At 39.8% G+C, this 17,351-nt stretch overlaps 1 protein-coding gene across 1 annotated transcript in view; it reads right to left on the bottom strand.

The window, feature by feature from the left end:
- The window catches only part of MYO18B (myosin XVIIIB), a 1,710,199-nt gene that overhangs the window by 839,138 nt on the left and 853,710 nt on the right, over positions 1-17,351 (bottom strand). The window contains exon 26 of the mRNA XM_078665559.1: positions 13,025-13,114. Within this exon, the coding sequence (XP_078521685.1) occupies positions 13,025-13,114 (90 nt within the window). The remainder of the gene's footprint in view (positions 1-13,024; positions 13,115-17,351) is intronic.

The following is a 17,351-nucleotide window of genomic DNA, read 5'->3' on the forward strand; positions in this document are numbered from 1 at the left end:
CCAGTTAAGAAATGTATTTAACCCTCTCCTTTTTCTCAAAGGAGTTTTTCCTAATAATCTTTGCATTCCTCTCAAGCTCTGCAGTATCACTCCACTTCCCGTTTGTTGAATCACAAGAACTGACCAATAACATCACAGACCTCATCTCTTTGCTGCCCGGTACATTATTATTACTTATCTACTTTCTTTTTTCCTTCCCTTAAAATTATTACAACATGTCCAAAAAAACTTGATTTTCAAACCATGATGGACTGACCATGTCCAACTGACATAAATGGCTCCAAACAGTTCTACACGTCCACGTGCTATTGATTATCGAAGATAATTGGTAGACCGTTATTCCCTCCAGAGATATAATGTCCTAATCATCATGTTAACTCTTCTGGGCTCTGCAGTATTAACTGGCAGCTGCCTTTTTTTCAACTGCTCACAATTTATCCCTCGTTGGTTCCCCAGTACAATTGTCATGTGAACATGGATTATTAGTAGGAGTTGATGGGAATACTCCACATGTAATAATATCACAATCTTGTTACATCCAGTAATGGTTTCAGTAATTTAAACCTGAGCCCAATCCCTGTTAGAAATGGGGCACAAAAGACAGGCTTAACCTAAGAAAATGTGTAAAGCATTTATAAGCATCAATATAATTAAAAAATTCAACAGCACAATACAATAAAAACATCTCTCTAATTTTGAAAAATAAAGAATAATATAGTGAACAAAATGACAATAAAACAACACCATTTCAAGAAACCTATCCCAAGACCAGCTGCAAAAGAAGGAGTACTAAGAGTGGGGCTAGCTAACCTACTGTGCAAAAGAATCCTAGTTACAAAAACATCAACCAAAAGACATCCCTGCCTTGTGGAGAAAGGAATATACCTGTAGTCAGATTGAAAGAAAAGCCCAGAACAAGGATGGCTGGTGAGTCCCGCTTGATGTCCCATGCCTCAGGAGGGTTGTTAGGCATAAGTATGTAAGTAAGAACCAAAGTTATGGAAGCACCAATGACGTAGGTGTAATTTGAAGCTGACTGTAATGTAGCGTGGTTCAGATACACCTGCCAGCTTTGACCCAGTTGCAGATTTTACCTTCCGTCTAGTAGACATATACTAATATTCTTATATGCAAAAGCTTTATATCAGCAAAACCAAGTAAATGCAATCCTTAGAGAATACATCAAATTTCAGGCATTATCTGGCATTAACACGAATTAGAACATATCACATATTTCCCCTTACATGATAACACTCTACAATTTCAGCAAGATTTCCCTCACAGGGAGGACAGGGAAATTGCCATGCACAAAAACTATGGTACAGTAATTAACAAATTCACCGAGTATGTTACAAGTTGGATTTCTCTTCCACTTTCATTGGCCAGCCGGATAGCTTTGATGAAGATGGTGATAGTACCAAAATGTATTTACCTTTTCATGATGATACCCCTTCCACTCACTGTGCCATTATACACAATGATTAAGACCCATGTGATTTGCTTAGATTAGGCTGGTAAGCAACCCAGGATCAAATAGGACATTCTCACGCTGCCCTTTCACTGGGGGCTCGGGGATTTGAAGGACCAGACCTAGGCATCTATTACTTATTAGCCCAAGCACATTTTGCTATGTTCTGGTATCACCTATCACCTTTCCTAACACATTTGTCAATTGAGAAAAATGGAGCAGACCCTGTTCCACTTCTTTCACTGATTGGTACAAAAGTGCCTAGGCATGGTTGTGACATGGAATAGAAATGGTGGAGGCGGGGTGGTAGTTCAGCTGCTGTTCTCAGACAGGTACAATGCCCATGAGTAGCAGACTATGCATTATTCATTACAAATTCAGCATGCATATCCTCTGGAGCTTTGAATGAGGGACAATTCAAGATGTGCTAGATGTGGTGCCTCAGAGGTGGGATTCATGCATCTGACCTGGGACTGTAGTAGGGTTTAGGGGGACTAGCGTGAGTTTCTGTGCACCATGTCATTATGGTAATATATGATATGAAATTGAATCCTAAGACTGCTCTCAGGGTTAAGGAACTGGAAACCCAACACAAGAATCTCATAGCGATGGGGCTTTTACTGGCCAAGAGACAGGTGGTGTGTGGCTGGCACAGGGGAAGATTATCCAAATGTAATCAATGGTTAAATGGCCTCATATATTGTAATGAACAGCTGCATTATTATGTACAGCTCATGCCACAACCATCCATGCCTAGGGACATTTGGGATCCAGTATGGTCATACATACTGGCCCAGTACGTTTAAAGAAGTTGTGGAAATACTTATTGAACCCTTATGATGTATTACCCTATCAATGTATTATGCCAGCTTTTGACATTGAATGTTTGTTCAAAATAATTGTCCATCTATCATATGTCATATTATGCACCCTTTACTGCTTGGTTTCAACTGACCTTTCCTGGAACTGTAAGTCGGATTGGATCTATTGATCACTTGGGTACTGTGTTGGGCAATCACAACTACACCTGGGGAAAATACTGTGGTATGTGATGTAATATGTTCTCCCTTTCCCTGCAAAAAGCTTTCTACTGTATTGATGTCTCATTGTAATGAAACATATGGCTGTTTTGCTACTTGGAAAATGATCAATTAAAAACATTCCTTGGCACTCCCCAAATGGTTATCCTGCCAGAGGAACAGTAACACCTGTCCACACCCTACACTTTATTTCGTCTCTTGGAGCTCTTCTCCTAAGAAGGCACACTCTTTTGTTGTTTTGACAAAACGTAATATTAAACATGCCTTTACAGTGACCAACACTTAAATGCTATTTTCACTAGAGAAAGGCTGTCTGTTCCATTGAGAAACACTAGGATGCACTTTAACATTTATTAATGTTATCTTCAGCTAGGAAAGAAATAGAAACTTCATTCTTGGACTCTTTGTAATATTTATTAAAAGCCAAATTCACTGGTGAAGTATGATGTTTAATACAATTATTGGAAAGGTTCTTTTAGAAAACTTTCTTTTCCCTGCTTAAAACCTCTGGAGGCTATTCCCATTCACTGTAAAAGATTCCCCTCTTTCCTTTTTTTCCACCATGAGGCATCGTTAGATGGTGATGCAAGGTGATCAAAAGAGCAAAACGCTTGTCAATAAAACTTTGTTAGGAAATTCAATAGGGACAATAGAAGTCAGCGTTCTAGTGTTACTAGTGTTAGGCTCATGTGACTCTAAAGGTCACATGAGCCTAATCCCTTGCTCTCATTGGCCAATCGGATGCCGCATATGGAATGACGTAGGCACCATTACGCCGCCCCGCTGGGAAGCTGACACAATTACAGAGAGCTCCTGAGCGGCTTTCAAAGCCTTTAAAAAGAATCTTGGGACAAGGGCTATCCTATCAACGAGGTCCGGTTTCCGAGGGTTTGATCAGGTACTGAGCGGGTGCCTGGCTTTGCTGGCATGAGTAGAATCCTGCAACCAAGCGACAATACAGATAAGTAAATTGCCTGAAGGGTGGGACCATTACCTTGATTTACGCGTTCCTCTCCCTTTCCTTAGAGGGTGTGCCTACCAGCCATCACCCCCCTCCCGAGACCAATGGTGTGATTAATGATCACTCCTCACGTAATACTAATTATCCTTTCTTTTTTATCACCGTGCTATCAGCCACCCACCACACTGCACTAGGCGAGTCCCTGAGAGTCGTGTTAGAGCGTGTGTGACACTGACGCACTCATACCACTTAACGCCCAAGTAGGTGTGCAGGTGAAATAGCGCCAAACAATTTGGTACCATCACATTAAGAGTGGAGTCTATCACCACCACTAACTATAATGTGAAAACTATGTGCACATACATATCTCACTATACTGCACCATGGCTCTGTGAGATATAGTTGCAGTGCACGTTGGGAAGAGCTTTAGTGCAGGATCCATTTCGGAACAACAAACACCTGGTTACTACATCCTTAAGGATCCTTTCTATCTGTGTATGTCCATTTGTGTCTGTTCTTCCTTTCAGATAATTTCTGGGTTCCTACAAAGAATCAAGTACCTGCAGGAACAGCAGGTTTTAATAATGTTTTCCTATTTTTTCACATACTTGACCTCCTGGTTAGGGTGAGCCTTAACGCGCTCATACCGCCGGGGTCTACACATTGGTCCTGAAGAATGCCTAGCTAGTTGCAACATATAGGCAGATACATGTTGACCTTTCACTGTGAGAAATAGCTGAACAATCTATAGAGCATATACATCGCTCACTCCATCTTTTAACCATGCCTGGTTGGCCGACGAATAAAATTATTTTTGGACACTTTTAAACTCACTTCACATACACTTGCACTAGTAAATCAAACAATATCGACCAGCTCAGCATTAACTCTGGTGTTGAAGCACAACGGGGAGGTACTCGACCTTCCCGATGGGGGCCGATGATGAAGCATGTCACCAACTAGGTTGGTGAGTAAAGGCTTTCTAAAGAATCAAATTTGATTCTTCATGTTCGCTCTTCTCCTAAGAAGGCACACTCTTTTATTATTTTGACTATATTTCCAGAGGGACCAAGAGTGCCCCTTATAATAAATCCCTCTCTCTCTTGTTGTTTTGTAATATTACGTTTCTACATGTCCTACTTTTAAATACCATGCACTTATGGACTATAAAGCCTACTTAATGGTGGCTTATTAATATTTAAAAGAACGGTTTAGGCCTGTCAAAAGGGTTATTTTGACAGGTTGAATTGCAGATATTAAACTGCCAATGTCAGGCTAAAATGGGAGGCTTGAAGCGATGTTTATATTGTTGCTATAGTGAATGGCACAACAGGTGCTGCAGTCCGCTAGTTATATTTAACTTACAGCCTCTGTGTGCACTATGTATCATATAATAGTGACTTATAGGAAAGTTAAATATGCCTTCTAAGAGTACAGCCAATTCCAACATGCTTTAGGAGTCTCAGCACATGCAATGGGGCCTTTGTTAGCAGAGTCCCAGTGCAGAACCCCCCTCCAAAAAAAAACAGCGCCCGCCCTCAAAAAATGGGAGTGAACAAGCAAAAAGAGGCTTTTTCCTATGCCTCCCAGCCAAAGAATTGTGACATCAACTGACCAAGGGCAGACTTTATCACAACGAAGCAGTCCACTTTACCCCAGAGTGCGGTGTAAGTATAAATAAGGTTAGTCATTATTTGAATCACTCTCCATTCACAGATCATTGGCATCGCTAGCTGACTTGAAACAATGACATCCCTACATTCCAGTACGGAGATACCTTCGCTTTGTCCACCTTTGAAAAAGTGATAGTAGCATTGTAGGGTTGCTCCCTAATATATTCAAGCACAATCGTCCAGCTTTCCCTGACAGTGTTGTAAAACATATTTTTCTTGAACTGTTGCATGTCCCTCACACCTCTGGTCCATTGTCCCCTTCATATACTGATGTGCTGAAAAAGACACATTTTGCATTCTGTAACAAGTGAAATATATAAGAAGAGTAAGAAGATGTAAACATGAATCATATAGTCAAATGGCACAGTATGCTTCCTTTGCCAATGTTCTCATTGGGTGTGACACACGATAAGATTATATATCACAGTTGTTGTATCTTTAAATGAGTCATATCAAAGTGATGCAATAACCTTCCTACTGTAATTCATTTATTTCTCAGTCTCTTTGTCCTGGATTGTACTGACATAACACCAGTTTACATATCTAGAAGTGAAGTGGTGATGTAGTCACAACTACTGATAGGAGTTAATACATGACATAACTGTGATACCGTACATTTGTTATGTTATATGCTACTACAAGTGAGCATGAGATTAACTTCTATTAACTGTAGACTAAGCCTGTTTTGTAAAAATAAATCTTATCCTTTCAATAAATGTTGAAAAAAAAACAGTTCTTCTGTGGGTAATATTATGTGGAAAACTCTGATGCCCCCTGACATTTTATAGATAATTACTTAGGAGAATAACCAGGAAAAGTAGGGCATCTTCAAAGTCCAGAGTTTCCATCTGCAGATATCCGCACATTTCTCATTATTAGAGCTGCAATAAATGTTACCAGGCTATTGCGCTGATGGTACCATGGGAGGTGTGTGAATTTAGAATAATAAAATTTTAATTTGACTTCGCTGATTGCTTTTACAGTTCTTGTGGCCATTGATGTCAGCAAGATGGTAAGAATGTGTGCCAGCAAATTAAAAAAGGCTGTTAATACCTAAGCAGCTTTGCACTTTTTGGGGACAATACTTCCTTTCGATCACCCTGCACTACGGATGGCAAAGCATTCAGGGCCAGACGTAGGAAGTGTATTACCGGTCGGTAACGGCCAAAATTAACGAATTTCGGCAGTTACCGACCGGTAATAGGCTTTTCTGATGTAGGGGCCGAAATTAACGATTCGGTAATTTACCAAATCTGTAATTTAAGGAATCGGTAAATTACCGATTTCCTAAATACCGATTCAGTAAATTACCAAATTCCTAATGTAGGGAGCACTTAAATGAGTGCTTATCCCATGTTAGAACTCTTTATTTACCACCAACTACAAGTTGGTGGTAAATAACGAAAACACCCCAAATAGCAATTTTATGCAAATTGCTTCAGTGCCATGTTGCAGACATACATGCCCTTAGGGCATGTATGTCTGCAACATATGCACCCATACACAATTGAGGGGTGCAACAGGGTGCCAAAATGACACCCTACCACCCTTCAATGTTTTCCCCCTTTTACCGAATCGGTATTTACCGATTCGGTAATTGGCCCATAGGAATGAATGTCAATTACAGAATCGGTAAAAACCGATTCGGTAAATACCGAATCTTAACGAATCGGTAATTTTTACCGAATGATTTGCTACATAGCATTTACCGATTCGAAAATACCGAATCGATAAAATTCAGTATTTTCGAATCGGTAAATTCTATTTACCTACATCTGGCCCTCAGCCTTATAAATCAAAGCTGCCAAATTGGCAATGAGCAAAGTATGAAAATATTATGCACACTGGTGACGTTCCTGGGGACATATTGTAATAAATAAGGTGCTAAACATTTTAGTGCATGTCCTAAAATAGATTTTCAACAAGAGAATGAGTGGAATTGATTCCACACATAGGTTATATTAATGGAAACCATGGCAATAGCAATTTAGAAATGTTGTCGTATCGATAACGAGTAATTCCTCAAAGATCACAAATTGGATGGCGAATAACATCCCAAATTGATGCTACTGCACGATTTCTGCATCTCATTCCTGAATTCCCAGACTTTTTCAGGGGACAGATTCCACTGGGTTTAACTCGGAGTATTTGTCCGTGAAATCACATACAGTAATTCTGTATGCATTAATATCACCTTTGAAATTATGAGTTTTAATGTGGGCCCTACAGTTTTAGACTGCATTCACATTTCATACTGTCTTGTCTGTTTCAATCTCCTTCTTTTCCTTTTAGTGGCCTAATCATAGAAGCACTATGATCAACAGGCCCAGCAATATTGTACTATTGCGTGACTCATGAAGGTCTAGTAAAGAGTCGTCCTGAAGACCAAAGTCATACATGCTATCATAAGGAGTGGGTTCATACCTTTTATTTCCTAGAGTCACATACATTTTTAGACTGCTATTTCTTCTCTGTCCCCTTGAGCCCTCCATCTGCTGCTGTGCTTTATATGAGGAGTGAGAGCTTGCTTTCCAAAATCAATTGTACCCAGTCCTGAGGATGAGTGTGCAAATTGTTTTAAGTTTTTTTCCTAATAAGGTATGCGAAGTTTTATGGAGAAATTTGCAAACTTCACAAACTTGAAAAGTTGTATACATGTCCTCATTTGAATATCAGAACTTTTGCTATAATATATCCAATTAAAGGAAAACATGCTGATAAAAATTTAGAGTATCAAAAGACTGACCCAAGTGTGAATCGTTTTGGGCGCTATTCACAAATAAAGATCAACGTCTACATCAAAGTGTGAAAAGTGGAGTATCTTACACCATGCATATCTTATGCCAGATGTTCAAATGCAAAATATAACAATAACGTAGAAAAAAACTCTTTTAGCAGACACATAACTTATTATCTGAACACACACCTTACTTTCATCTACTCACTCTGTAAACATAAGTCTGATTACAAATAATTCACACATTGTCACCCAAACTTACTCCAACAATTACAAGTTTTAACTTGCTGAGATAACCAGAAGCGTGTAACAACCCCTTTTTAAAATCCTTTAGAGTTAAACATTTGGGTGTGCATCCCAATATTCCAAAAACAAATATGGCATGCTTTCATTTAACCATAATCCTAGCCAGCACTTATCATATATTGTGGAGGTGTACAATTATAAAGCTTCCCTGTAGCAGACCACTCAGACTGTTTTGACTCATTTATACCTGGCCAAACAATGTAAGTGGAGTTCTTCTGCGCATGTTACACAGACAGGAGTAGAATATACCTGCATCGTAAGTTTGTTCTGCACACACACACGCAAAATATATGCATCTATATCTTGTGAACTCTTGTGTCAAGTGGTCCATGGTGTGACATATGCATGCGTGATTGTGGCACTGACTTTAAAATGAAGGTTACATATCTTGTGATATTAATCATATTGTCACTTTGTCCTGGGATATTTGGTATTAATTACTGTAAGAAATTGGACTATTAGTTAAGGGGGGTTAGAACCCATTTCAAATAATAATCAGAGTCCTTGTCAGGGTGATCCACTGAAGTTACTATATAAACCTGTCCCTAACCCTCTGGTAGCTTGTCACATAGCAGTCAGGCTTAACTTACAAGAAATGTGTAAAGAGTTTATGCAACACAAAAACAGTAATAAAGTGAAAACACAACGCAAGAAAAATCCCAAACCAATTTAGAAAAATAAAGTAAATTTTTATAAATAATATTACATCAAAACAACACCATCCAATTTAGAAGAACCAGACACAAGATCCATTTTTAACATTTAATTTGAAAATAGCCCCAATTACAAAGCGCCAACCACAGTTATTTCATAACGCTAGACCTGATCAAAGTCAAAAGTTAAGGTTGACCATGATGTAGTGCAAACCTCATACAGGGACCAGGTTGCTCCCAGCGATAAGGTTACTGTTGGACTTAGAAACTTTTATGGCAAAAAAGTGGTTGCCGATGAGTCATCAGCAAGGTAAGCTGCAAACTGAATCTGACGTAGGGCTTGACAATGGTAGGTTGCTGAATAGCGGGGTCCCGTAGAGGTCGTTGATGAAGGTGGGTAAGCTCCAAGGGGCTGAAGCATTTGTCCATGCCCATGATGCCCTGACACTGATCAAATACTGCTCGGCGTCAGTCACAATAACACCCTTTATGTTTTGCGTTAGAAGCTTTAATGACATTAGACCTCTTTCAGCAGGGTGAACCAGTAAGCTGAGGCTGACCAGTGATTCAAAATTGATGACAATGGCTTAAATAGCGATTCCACTCTACATCGGTTCTACAACCCAGCCAGAGAGTTGGTTAAAGGTTTCGAAGTCCCACTTCTTGTAGTTTGGGACAAGAGGCGGTACACTCTAACACCAACAACAGATCCAGGACCTGGGGTGCAACACTTGGGAGTTAGAGCAGCAGTAGAGTCCCGGGTAGGTCCAGTTTGAACTAGCCATATGGGCAACTGCGGTGAGAGAAGCTGGCTGTGCCCCTGTAGCTTAAACAGGAGGTCAGCCAACGGACTTTTGGATCAACTTTTGAGGCAAGCATACCCAGTCTTCTTTCTGATTCTTAAGGAAGCGAGACAGACCTTCGGATGATTCTTCACACATTCAGGAGTGGTCTGAAGAGATCTGTAGAGTCCACTCGTATGCCCAGTTGCAGCCAGTGGATGAAGATCTAGCCTTTGTCTACCCCCTAAACCAGTCCTGGTCAGGTTTTCCTCTCCCACAGTGTCCGGTGCCAATTTGAGTGGAAAGACCAAGGAGAGGCAGGCTTAGGTGTGAGCTTCATATGCCAGTGACAAGGTAGACATCCTTCTTCACACATTCAGGAGTGGTCTGAAGAGATATGTAGGGTCCACTCGTATACCCAGTTGCAGCCTGCGGATGAAGATCTAGCCCTTGTCTACCCCCTAAACCAGTTCTGGTCAGGTTTTCCTCTCCCACAGTGTCTGGTGCCAATTTGAGTGAAAAGACTAAGGAGAGGCAGGCTTAGGTGTGAGCTTCATATGCCAGTGACAAGGTAGACATCCTTTGAAACTCAGAAAAGGGGCTGGGCACAGACCCCAGGCCATCCTTACAAGGGAGGACCCCCTCTATCCCCAAACTCAGAGCCCTTTGTCCACTGTTTGGCAGCAGTACACATCTGACCACAGGGGAGCCATCAGGGCAATAGTGAGAGCTTGACACTGTCAGGAACGCCTTTTGGTTTTAGGCAGGAAAATGGCAACTTTGTAAAAGTTAAACTTCAAAAATAGTAATGTAAAATCCAGCATGACCATCAAGTTGGATTTTAAATTACTATTAAAATAAGTCCTTGCACCAATTTTCTTGTTACTCCCTAAATGAATTTAGCAATTATTAAATGTAATAGAGCAAATCAGTGTTAACGTATGGGAGTGTCCGCCTTACCACAGTGAGAAATTACTTTGAAGGGTTTTCACTGCTAAGGCATGAAATACATTAAGTATACATGCCCAACTTTTTAAAAACCATGCACCCTGCTCTGTAGGTATCTAGTGCTTACCGTAGGGGTGACTTATAGACATTAAAAATAAAAGTTTAAGCTTGAAAAACATGTTTGTTTTGCTATGTCTAAATGGCAGTTTAAAACAGTACACCCAGGCTGCAGAGGTAGACCTGGAGACATGTTTGCAAGTGCTAATATAGTGGGTGGCACAATGAGTGCTACAGCAACTAGTAAAATTAAATTTGTAGGAAGCCCTGGGGTATAGGTGGTACCCTATTCTAGGGTCTGTACAGGAAAATACCAAGGAATCCTCCCAAAATGTATGTAGATCTCTATGGAAGAAACGAGCACTAGAGAACATTAAAGACGGGCCATGAAACGTTCTCTTAATGACCTTCCAGTCCACAGAACAACTTGGGAGGTGTACTTGACACTCTCTCCGCACACTTCAAAAGAGTCCAGTCTGAAAGAACAGCATCTCGTTTCACACTTGTATTTTCCTAACAATGTGTTCTTGTTCTTCATCCCTGTCGGATTTTATTTTCGACATTCATTCAGGTTTGGCTTGACTTTTGTAGCGTTTCCCTGACCTCATTTCTTGGTAGGTTTTCTTTGAAATTCACAACCCGAGCATAAACACTGAAAAGAGAATTTAGGAATACTGAACTCACCAACACTATAGTTAGAGCATTAACAGGAGATGTAAAAACTTTGCAAATAATAAAAACTATATTCTTCAGCACATGTTTGAGCAAAGATCTTCATTGGACAGTTTATGAACCTAAATTAGGTGAGCTAATTTAGTACAATGTACTTTTCTCATTTAAATAATTCTCACCCTGGCAAGACCTCACAAGAGACAAGCAAAAATCTTCTGGTTAATAGGTATGTTTTGATTGAATAAATAAGCTTAAGGCCTAGTGGTTAAATATTAGAATAATAATAATTACATTAGAATGTGTGTTGCCTAAAATGCGTATGTGTATTCAATGTAGTTCTGCCAGAAGATAGAGGTTGAAGGGGAAGGTCTCAAAGGCCCAGGCAGAGAAGGTAGAGAATAGTGGGGGGCAGATCAAAACCAGAAGCCCAGAGACAGATTCTTTCAATTATCCCATTTCCCTTCCCCCTCACCTTGGTCTATTTGGGCTCACCTCTTTGACACATAGGGAGTTGCGTGGGATTGTGTGGGATGGCATTAGTAGTCAGCATCTTTGTGCTACAGTGGAGGTAACTGCCATCGTTACATTAGACTAATGTAGTTATGTGTATAATATGCATTTGTGTAGGATTGTTTGAGAAAATTTTCTCACCTAACTATGACACTTTGTTAATTTGAAAAAAATTACAATAGGTGTGAGTTAGGAGATTATTCTGATTTAGGAAATCATATGTCTAGATTTTGCCTTTGTGATTCAGGTCCAAGGTCTTTAAATACCAAATGACCCAACTTAAATTGGACCCCGATTCCCAGGGTAAAACAATGTAAAGGTCTCTGAATTGGGTGAAACTTTCAAAACCTTCGGAGGTCGAATTTAATCAAGCAGCAAAGTTGAAACTACCCTCCACAGGCAACAATGTGCTTTTTGAAAGTCCATGGAGCACTACAATTCTACTACCCACATAAAACAGGCCAAAAGTTTGTACTGAGAGTCCGTTACTTAGGAAGTGGCAAAAAAGTCCATTATATTACAACTCAGCCTGCGTAGCCCACATTTTGTTTGCTATGTGTTTATGAAAGGAAAGATATAAATTAATTTTGAGTCATCCAGATAGAAAGAGTTAAGAACAGAATTGCTCTTTCCACATGAAATTAACAAGTCCACCATTTTCACTGGGTTCAATTGTAAACAAGTTGCTTACATCCATCCATTAGTCTCTGAGATTCTATTCTTCAAATGTCGGTAATCTGATTCTGACAATACTTGTAGATACATACAATGGAGTCTCTCAGTATGTTTATTATATATATTTAAGATTTTAGTAAAACAGCAGAACTGACCACCAAATCGTACAGGAGCTCAAAATGTAGGTTGAAGCTACTTCGTGACAGTATTGAACCCTGGCGTAGTGCTAAGGATCCTGGTAAGAGGGTTTGTGAAGTACTCATCTAAATGTACCATATTTGGCCAGAGAGAACAAAATATAAAGTAATGAAGGATGCACCCACCAACATCCAGTCACCTGCCAATGGAAGTTAAAAACGCAAATGCACTCATATAAATCTACTGGCTTTTGGATTACTATGTAGTTCAATTAAACTTTTCTCAGATAGAAAATATTTTATGACTCATTAAATGCTTGTGTGATTTTCCACACGCAAGCACGAAGTACTAGTTTGGACTTTTCCATTAATACATACATCAAGAAAGTCCAACATCTGGCTTACCTTGCTTTCAAGCTGATCTGCATTTTGCCGATGTTCGTTCCTTGACTTCTCTGATTTTTCCAATTTTCTTTTTAATGCCAAAATTTCTTCCTAAATAGGACAAAGCTGTATTATTAAGGATCTACTCACATCAGTATGGTACTGGGTTTTACTAAATAATTTCAGACTTTGGTTGACATTTAACCACTTTTTTTCCATTGACATGAGATAAACATCAAAAGTTGTTCAACAGGCACTCTGTGAACCCTCTTACGAGTTCTCTATTATCCCCGTAGGGAGAACCCAGACTAGAATTTACAATACCGGGTAAAATCACCGTGTGAAGTAACAAAGATTACAAGTTGTTTCCCCCAAGATGGGGATTAATATGTGGAATCTGGAATGCCGGGCACAATTCCTCATGTTTTTTCAATTCCAGTGGAAACAGCGGGCCCGACTATGTGAACATTAACACCTGCTTAGAGCAGGTGTTAAGTACACCGGGGACTTTTTCTCTTGCTCATGGGTGGTTGTGAGGGGCCATGGGGCAGCAGGAGCTGTTTCTTCTGCTGGGGGCGGGGTACTTCTTCTACTGCCACAATGGTGAAATATGCAGTTGGGTGGAGGCTGGGCACGCGGCTGCCTGTAGCCCCTAGAGTTCCACCTCATGGTTTCAGGTCCGGTTTTTCCAGACCCGTAATCTTCGTGTTAGAATTTGATTCCCCCCCCCCCCCGCGAGATACCACTCTGGGCAACTCATACAAGGGCCCCATGTGTCATAAACAATTAGTTCAATACTTTGAAGATTTGCTAATTTGGTGATATTGGTGATATTAAATACATCCTCTGCTATCCTTAGCTTGGCACCACAAACATCACAGTTTACAGGCTTCGTAGGAAATCCTGATGTTCATCCCCTAACAATCTGGTCTGCAATGTCAAAGCTGTGAGTAAAACTAACTTGAACTGCATGATAGGTAGTTGAAGAAGATATTAGTCTCCTGTCCAGTGACATGATTGATTCAGGTGAGCAGTTTACTAGCAACTTGGTCTCAATTTTCATTCATGTTATCAGATGTCCTTGGCTGTCAGCTTTCATGGAAAGTTGTCTGTCACTCTACAGGTATTTTGTCAGTGACTAAAAAGAATGATCTGTAGTTTCCCAGTTCAAAAGCATATTTGTGAACAGTTGGCTCTTTACACAACATTAATTACAATTTCCAACAAGCCAAATGTTGGCATCTCCGCTGATTAGGTTTTGGAAGACACCAGTGAAGTTCAAACAGTGGCCTTTCTAAATCTGGAAGCACCCATAACTTTTCCCAGGATGGGTAAAGTAATGGGACACTCACATTTCATGGGATACATGAGAAAGGGCTTCTACTCAAGAAAACGTTCTTTTTCTGTGGAGACAAGAACTTTGGAAATAGTTAAATGGGCTATTCCATGCTATTTAGTTTGCAGTATTCTCCATCTACTAGACAATTCACCTGACTATTAAGTGGAAATCCCCGTATAGCAGAGATTTCAAAGAGAATGTTCCGAAATCTGTATTTATTGTATCAATATCAATGTACTGGAAAGCTATGCCTATCAAACTTAGAAACGTAACCCTAGTATAGGAAAAAATTGTGTTTGTCAACAGGCCTTTAACTCTGACTTAACATTTTTAGTATCAGTATTCTTTCTCGTAAAAGTAATAGATAAGGCAACTAATCCAATAATGCTTTGGAAATCTATTCATTTATTTGTGGAGTTTATATGACGATAAATCATGACACCTTTCAGTCAGTTCAGAGTGCTTTGTGGTACATAAGTCATATAATTAGGTCAAATCAAGAGCTACAGGACAATGGATGATTTCAACAGCTCCCCTGAGTAGTTGACAGAGAAATCTATTGTAGGATAGGACCTGGTGAGTTAAGGACCCACTCCCAGAGAGTATGCTGGTGTCATCACAAACATATATTTTTTTCAAGATAGGTTTTAAAGTATTTCCTGAATTGAAGTAGTTAGGTTTATCTCATAAAGGAAGATTATGACCAATCCAGAGACCGGCTCCAAGGGAAATGACACGAGGAACAGAATTGTGTCATAAATTAAAAATATCACTTACTTCCAGCTATTAACATGTAAAATAATGAGATTTAGATTGGTTGTGCTCTATGACATTTCGCCGAATATGTTTCTGCTATGCTTCACCATGCTTCCCTGTGCGTGTATTCTCTATGTACATACATGTATGTCAATATGTAAGTATGTATATAGTACTTCTTTAATCCTAACCAAGCCAAAAGGCAGCAGAGTGCTTTACATTGTCAAAGACAAGCATAAAGTCAACAAGTAAAAAGAGAGGAAAATGAGTTGTGTACAGTTGATGCATTGTGATGTTGTGCTCTTTAAAAGGGTGAGTATTCAACTCTCCTAAATTGAAGCAGTAATGGAGTGGTCCTGATGCATACTGGAGCCACCAAGGCCAGTGTTTCAAATCTTGGAATTTTGCAGCATTATTTTTTATACACTGAAGAGTAACTCTTTATATGTTGTTCAAGACCACTGGTGCATATATGAAAAAATACTTTAAAATCAACTAAGTACATATAAAAACAAAATACTGCTGTCCTGTGTTATCGACTTCTCACTTCTTAGACTGCAGTTTGATGGTGTCCTGGCTGTGGGTGTGCTGTGAACCACCAATGGTGGTGAGCTTACTGCAAGATAAGCAGAGGTGCTCTTCTTCATGGCATAGTAATTGATGCGTAACCAGAGTTTTCAATTTTTTGTTCAGTGTACCAATACAAAACTTTCATTCACGTACAGAGGATGGAATTAGCGGTATATCTTGATTCTCTGCCCCACTCTCAGAGACGTGACAGCATGATCATGGGGTTAGTTCTCATGCTTCCTCCACCCGGAGGCGTGCCCCTGGTTAGTGCAGTAGTGATCAGTGATACAGAGGTCAAATTGAAAGTTGAAAAAGGTTTTTTTTTTTTTAATACTCGTACAGCCAGGGAGAAGGTTTAATAGGTCTGGATTTGAGATATTAATTAAAAAGTAAATGCAGTGCGTAATGAGATTGAATTAGGGATCTCCCGCACTTAATGTGTCCTTAAAAAGGTCGACATGTTTCAGCCCTTGTTTTGCCCCTGGGGTCAAGTGGGCTTTCTTCAGGACCTAGAATGCAAAAGGTGGTGAGAGACTATATATATATATATATATATATATATATATATATATATATATATATATATATATATATATATATATATATATATATATATATATATATAATATATATATATATATATATATATATATATATATATATATATATATATGTATATAAGATAGATATAAGATAGAATAACACATGTCTTTCTAGGTCTTATGCAGCAGAACATTCAACAGTAATTGTTAATTGTCAAAAGAATTAAACCAAAAGAATATAGACACCAATACACCCAGATCGTGGGGAACACTTCTTTATGTAGTACATTTTACACCTAAAGATCTACAATAAGCCAACCTTGTGCTCTATGAAATAAAGTCACACAGTGCAATTAGGTGCAGTGACAAAAAGACAATAACATGACCATAAAAAGGCAATAGACAGTAAAGAGGTAACTGGGAGGAGTAATAAATCAAATCATTACTTGCAGTCATGAATGAGAATCAGTTCTTGAAGATCAACAGATTCTAATTGACCAACATCTTAATTTTACTGTCGTTATGCCCAATACTGTTGACAATGTTTCAACCCATTGGATGAATTTAAGAGGGAGATCATGAGGACAATAGTCACATTTTCAGAATGTACAATTAGATCCTAAACAAAACAAGTACATCAAATACATTTTAGGAGACCACTGACTAAACAATGTTGTCACCCTTACTTACTCACCAGAGAAGATACAGTGACGAACATGCATACCGTCCACTTAGGGGCTCCAACTGGGAGACCTCAACTTCCACCTGGAGAACAACAAGGACCGCAACACCGCCGCCCTGCTGGACAAACTCGCCAACCTCGGACTCAAGCAACTGGTCAACACCCCCACCCACTACGCCGACCACACGCTTGATCCCGTCTTCTCATCCAGCAAGCACATCACCTTCAGCCACTCCACCGGACTCCACAGGACCGACAACAGCTGCGTCCACTTCAGCTTCAGAAGAACCACGACCCACCACCACCCGCAACAGGTTCCTCATAGAAGCTGGAGCAAGATCACCGTCGACCAACTCACCACCTCCCTCAGCCAGAACCCACCCGCCAGCACAACGGACCCCAACGAAGCAGCCCGCAACTTCACGCAGTGGCTGACCGCCTGCGCCGACGACCTCGCAC

The sequence above is a fragment of the Lissotriton helveticus genome, chromosome 11 (assembly GCF_964261635.1).
Source record: "Lissotriton helveticus chromosome 11, aLisHel1.1, whole genome shotgun sequence".
NCBI lineage: Eukaryota > Metazoa > Chordata > Amphibia > Caudata > Salamandridae > Lissotriton > Lissotriton helveticus.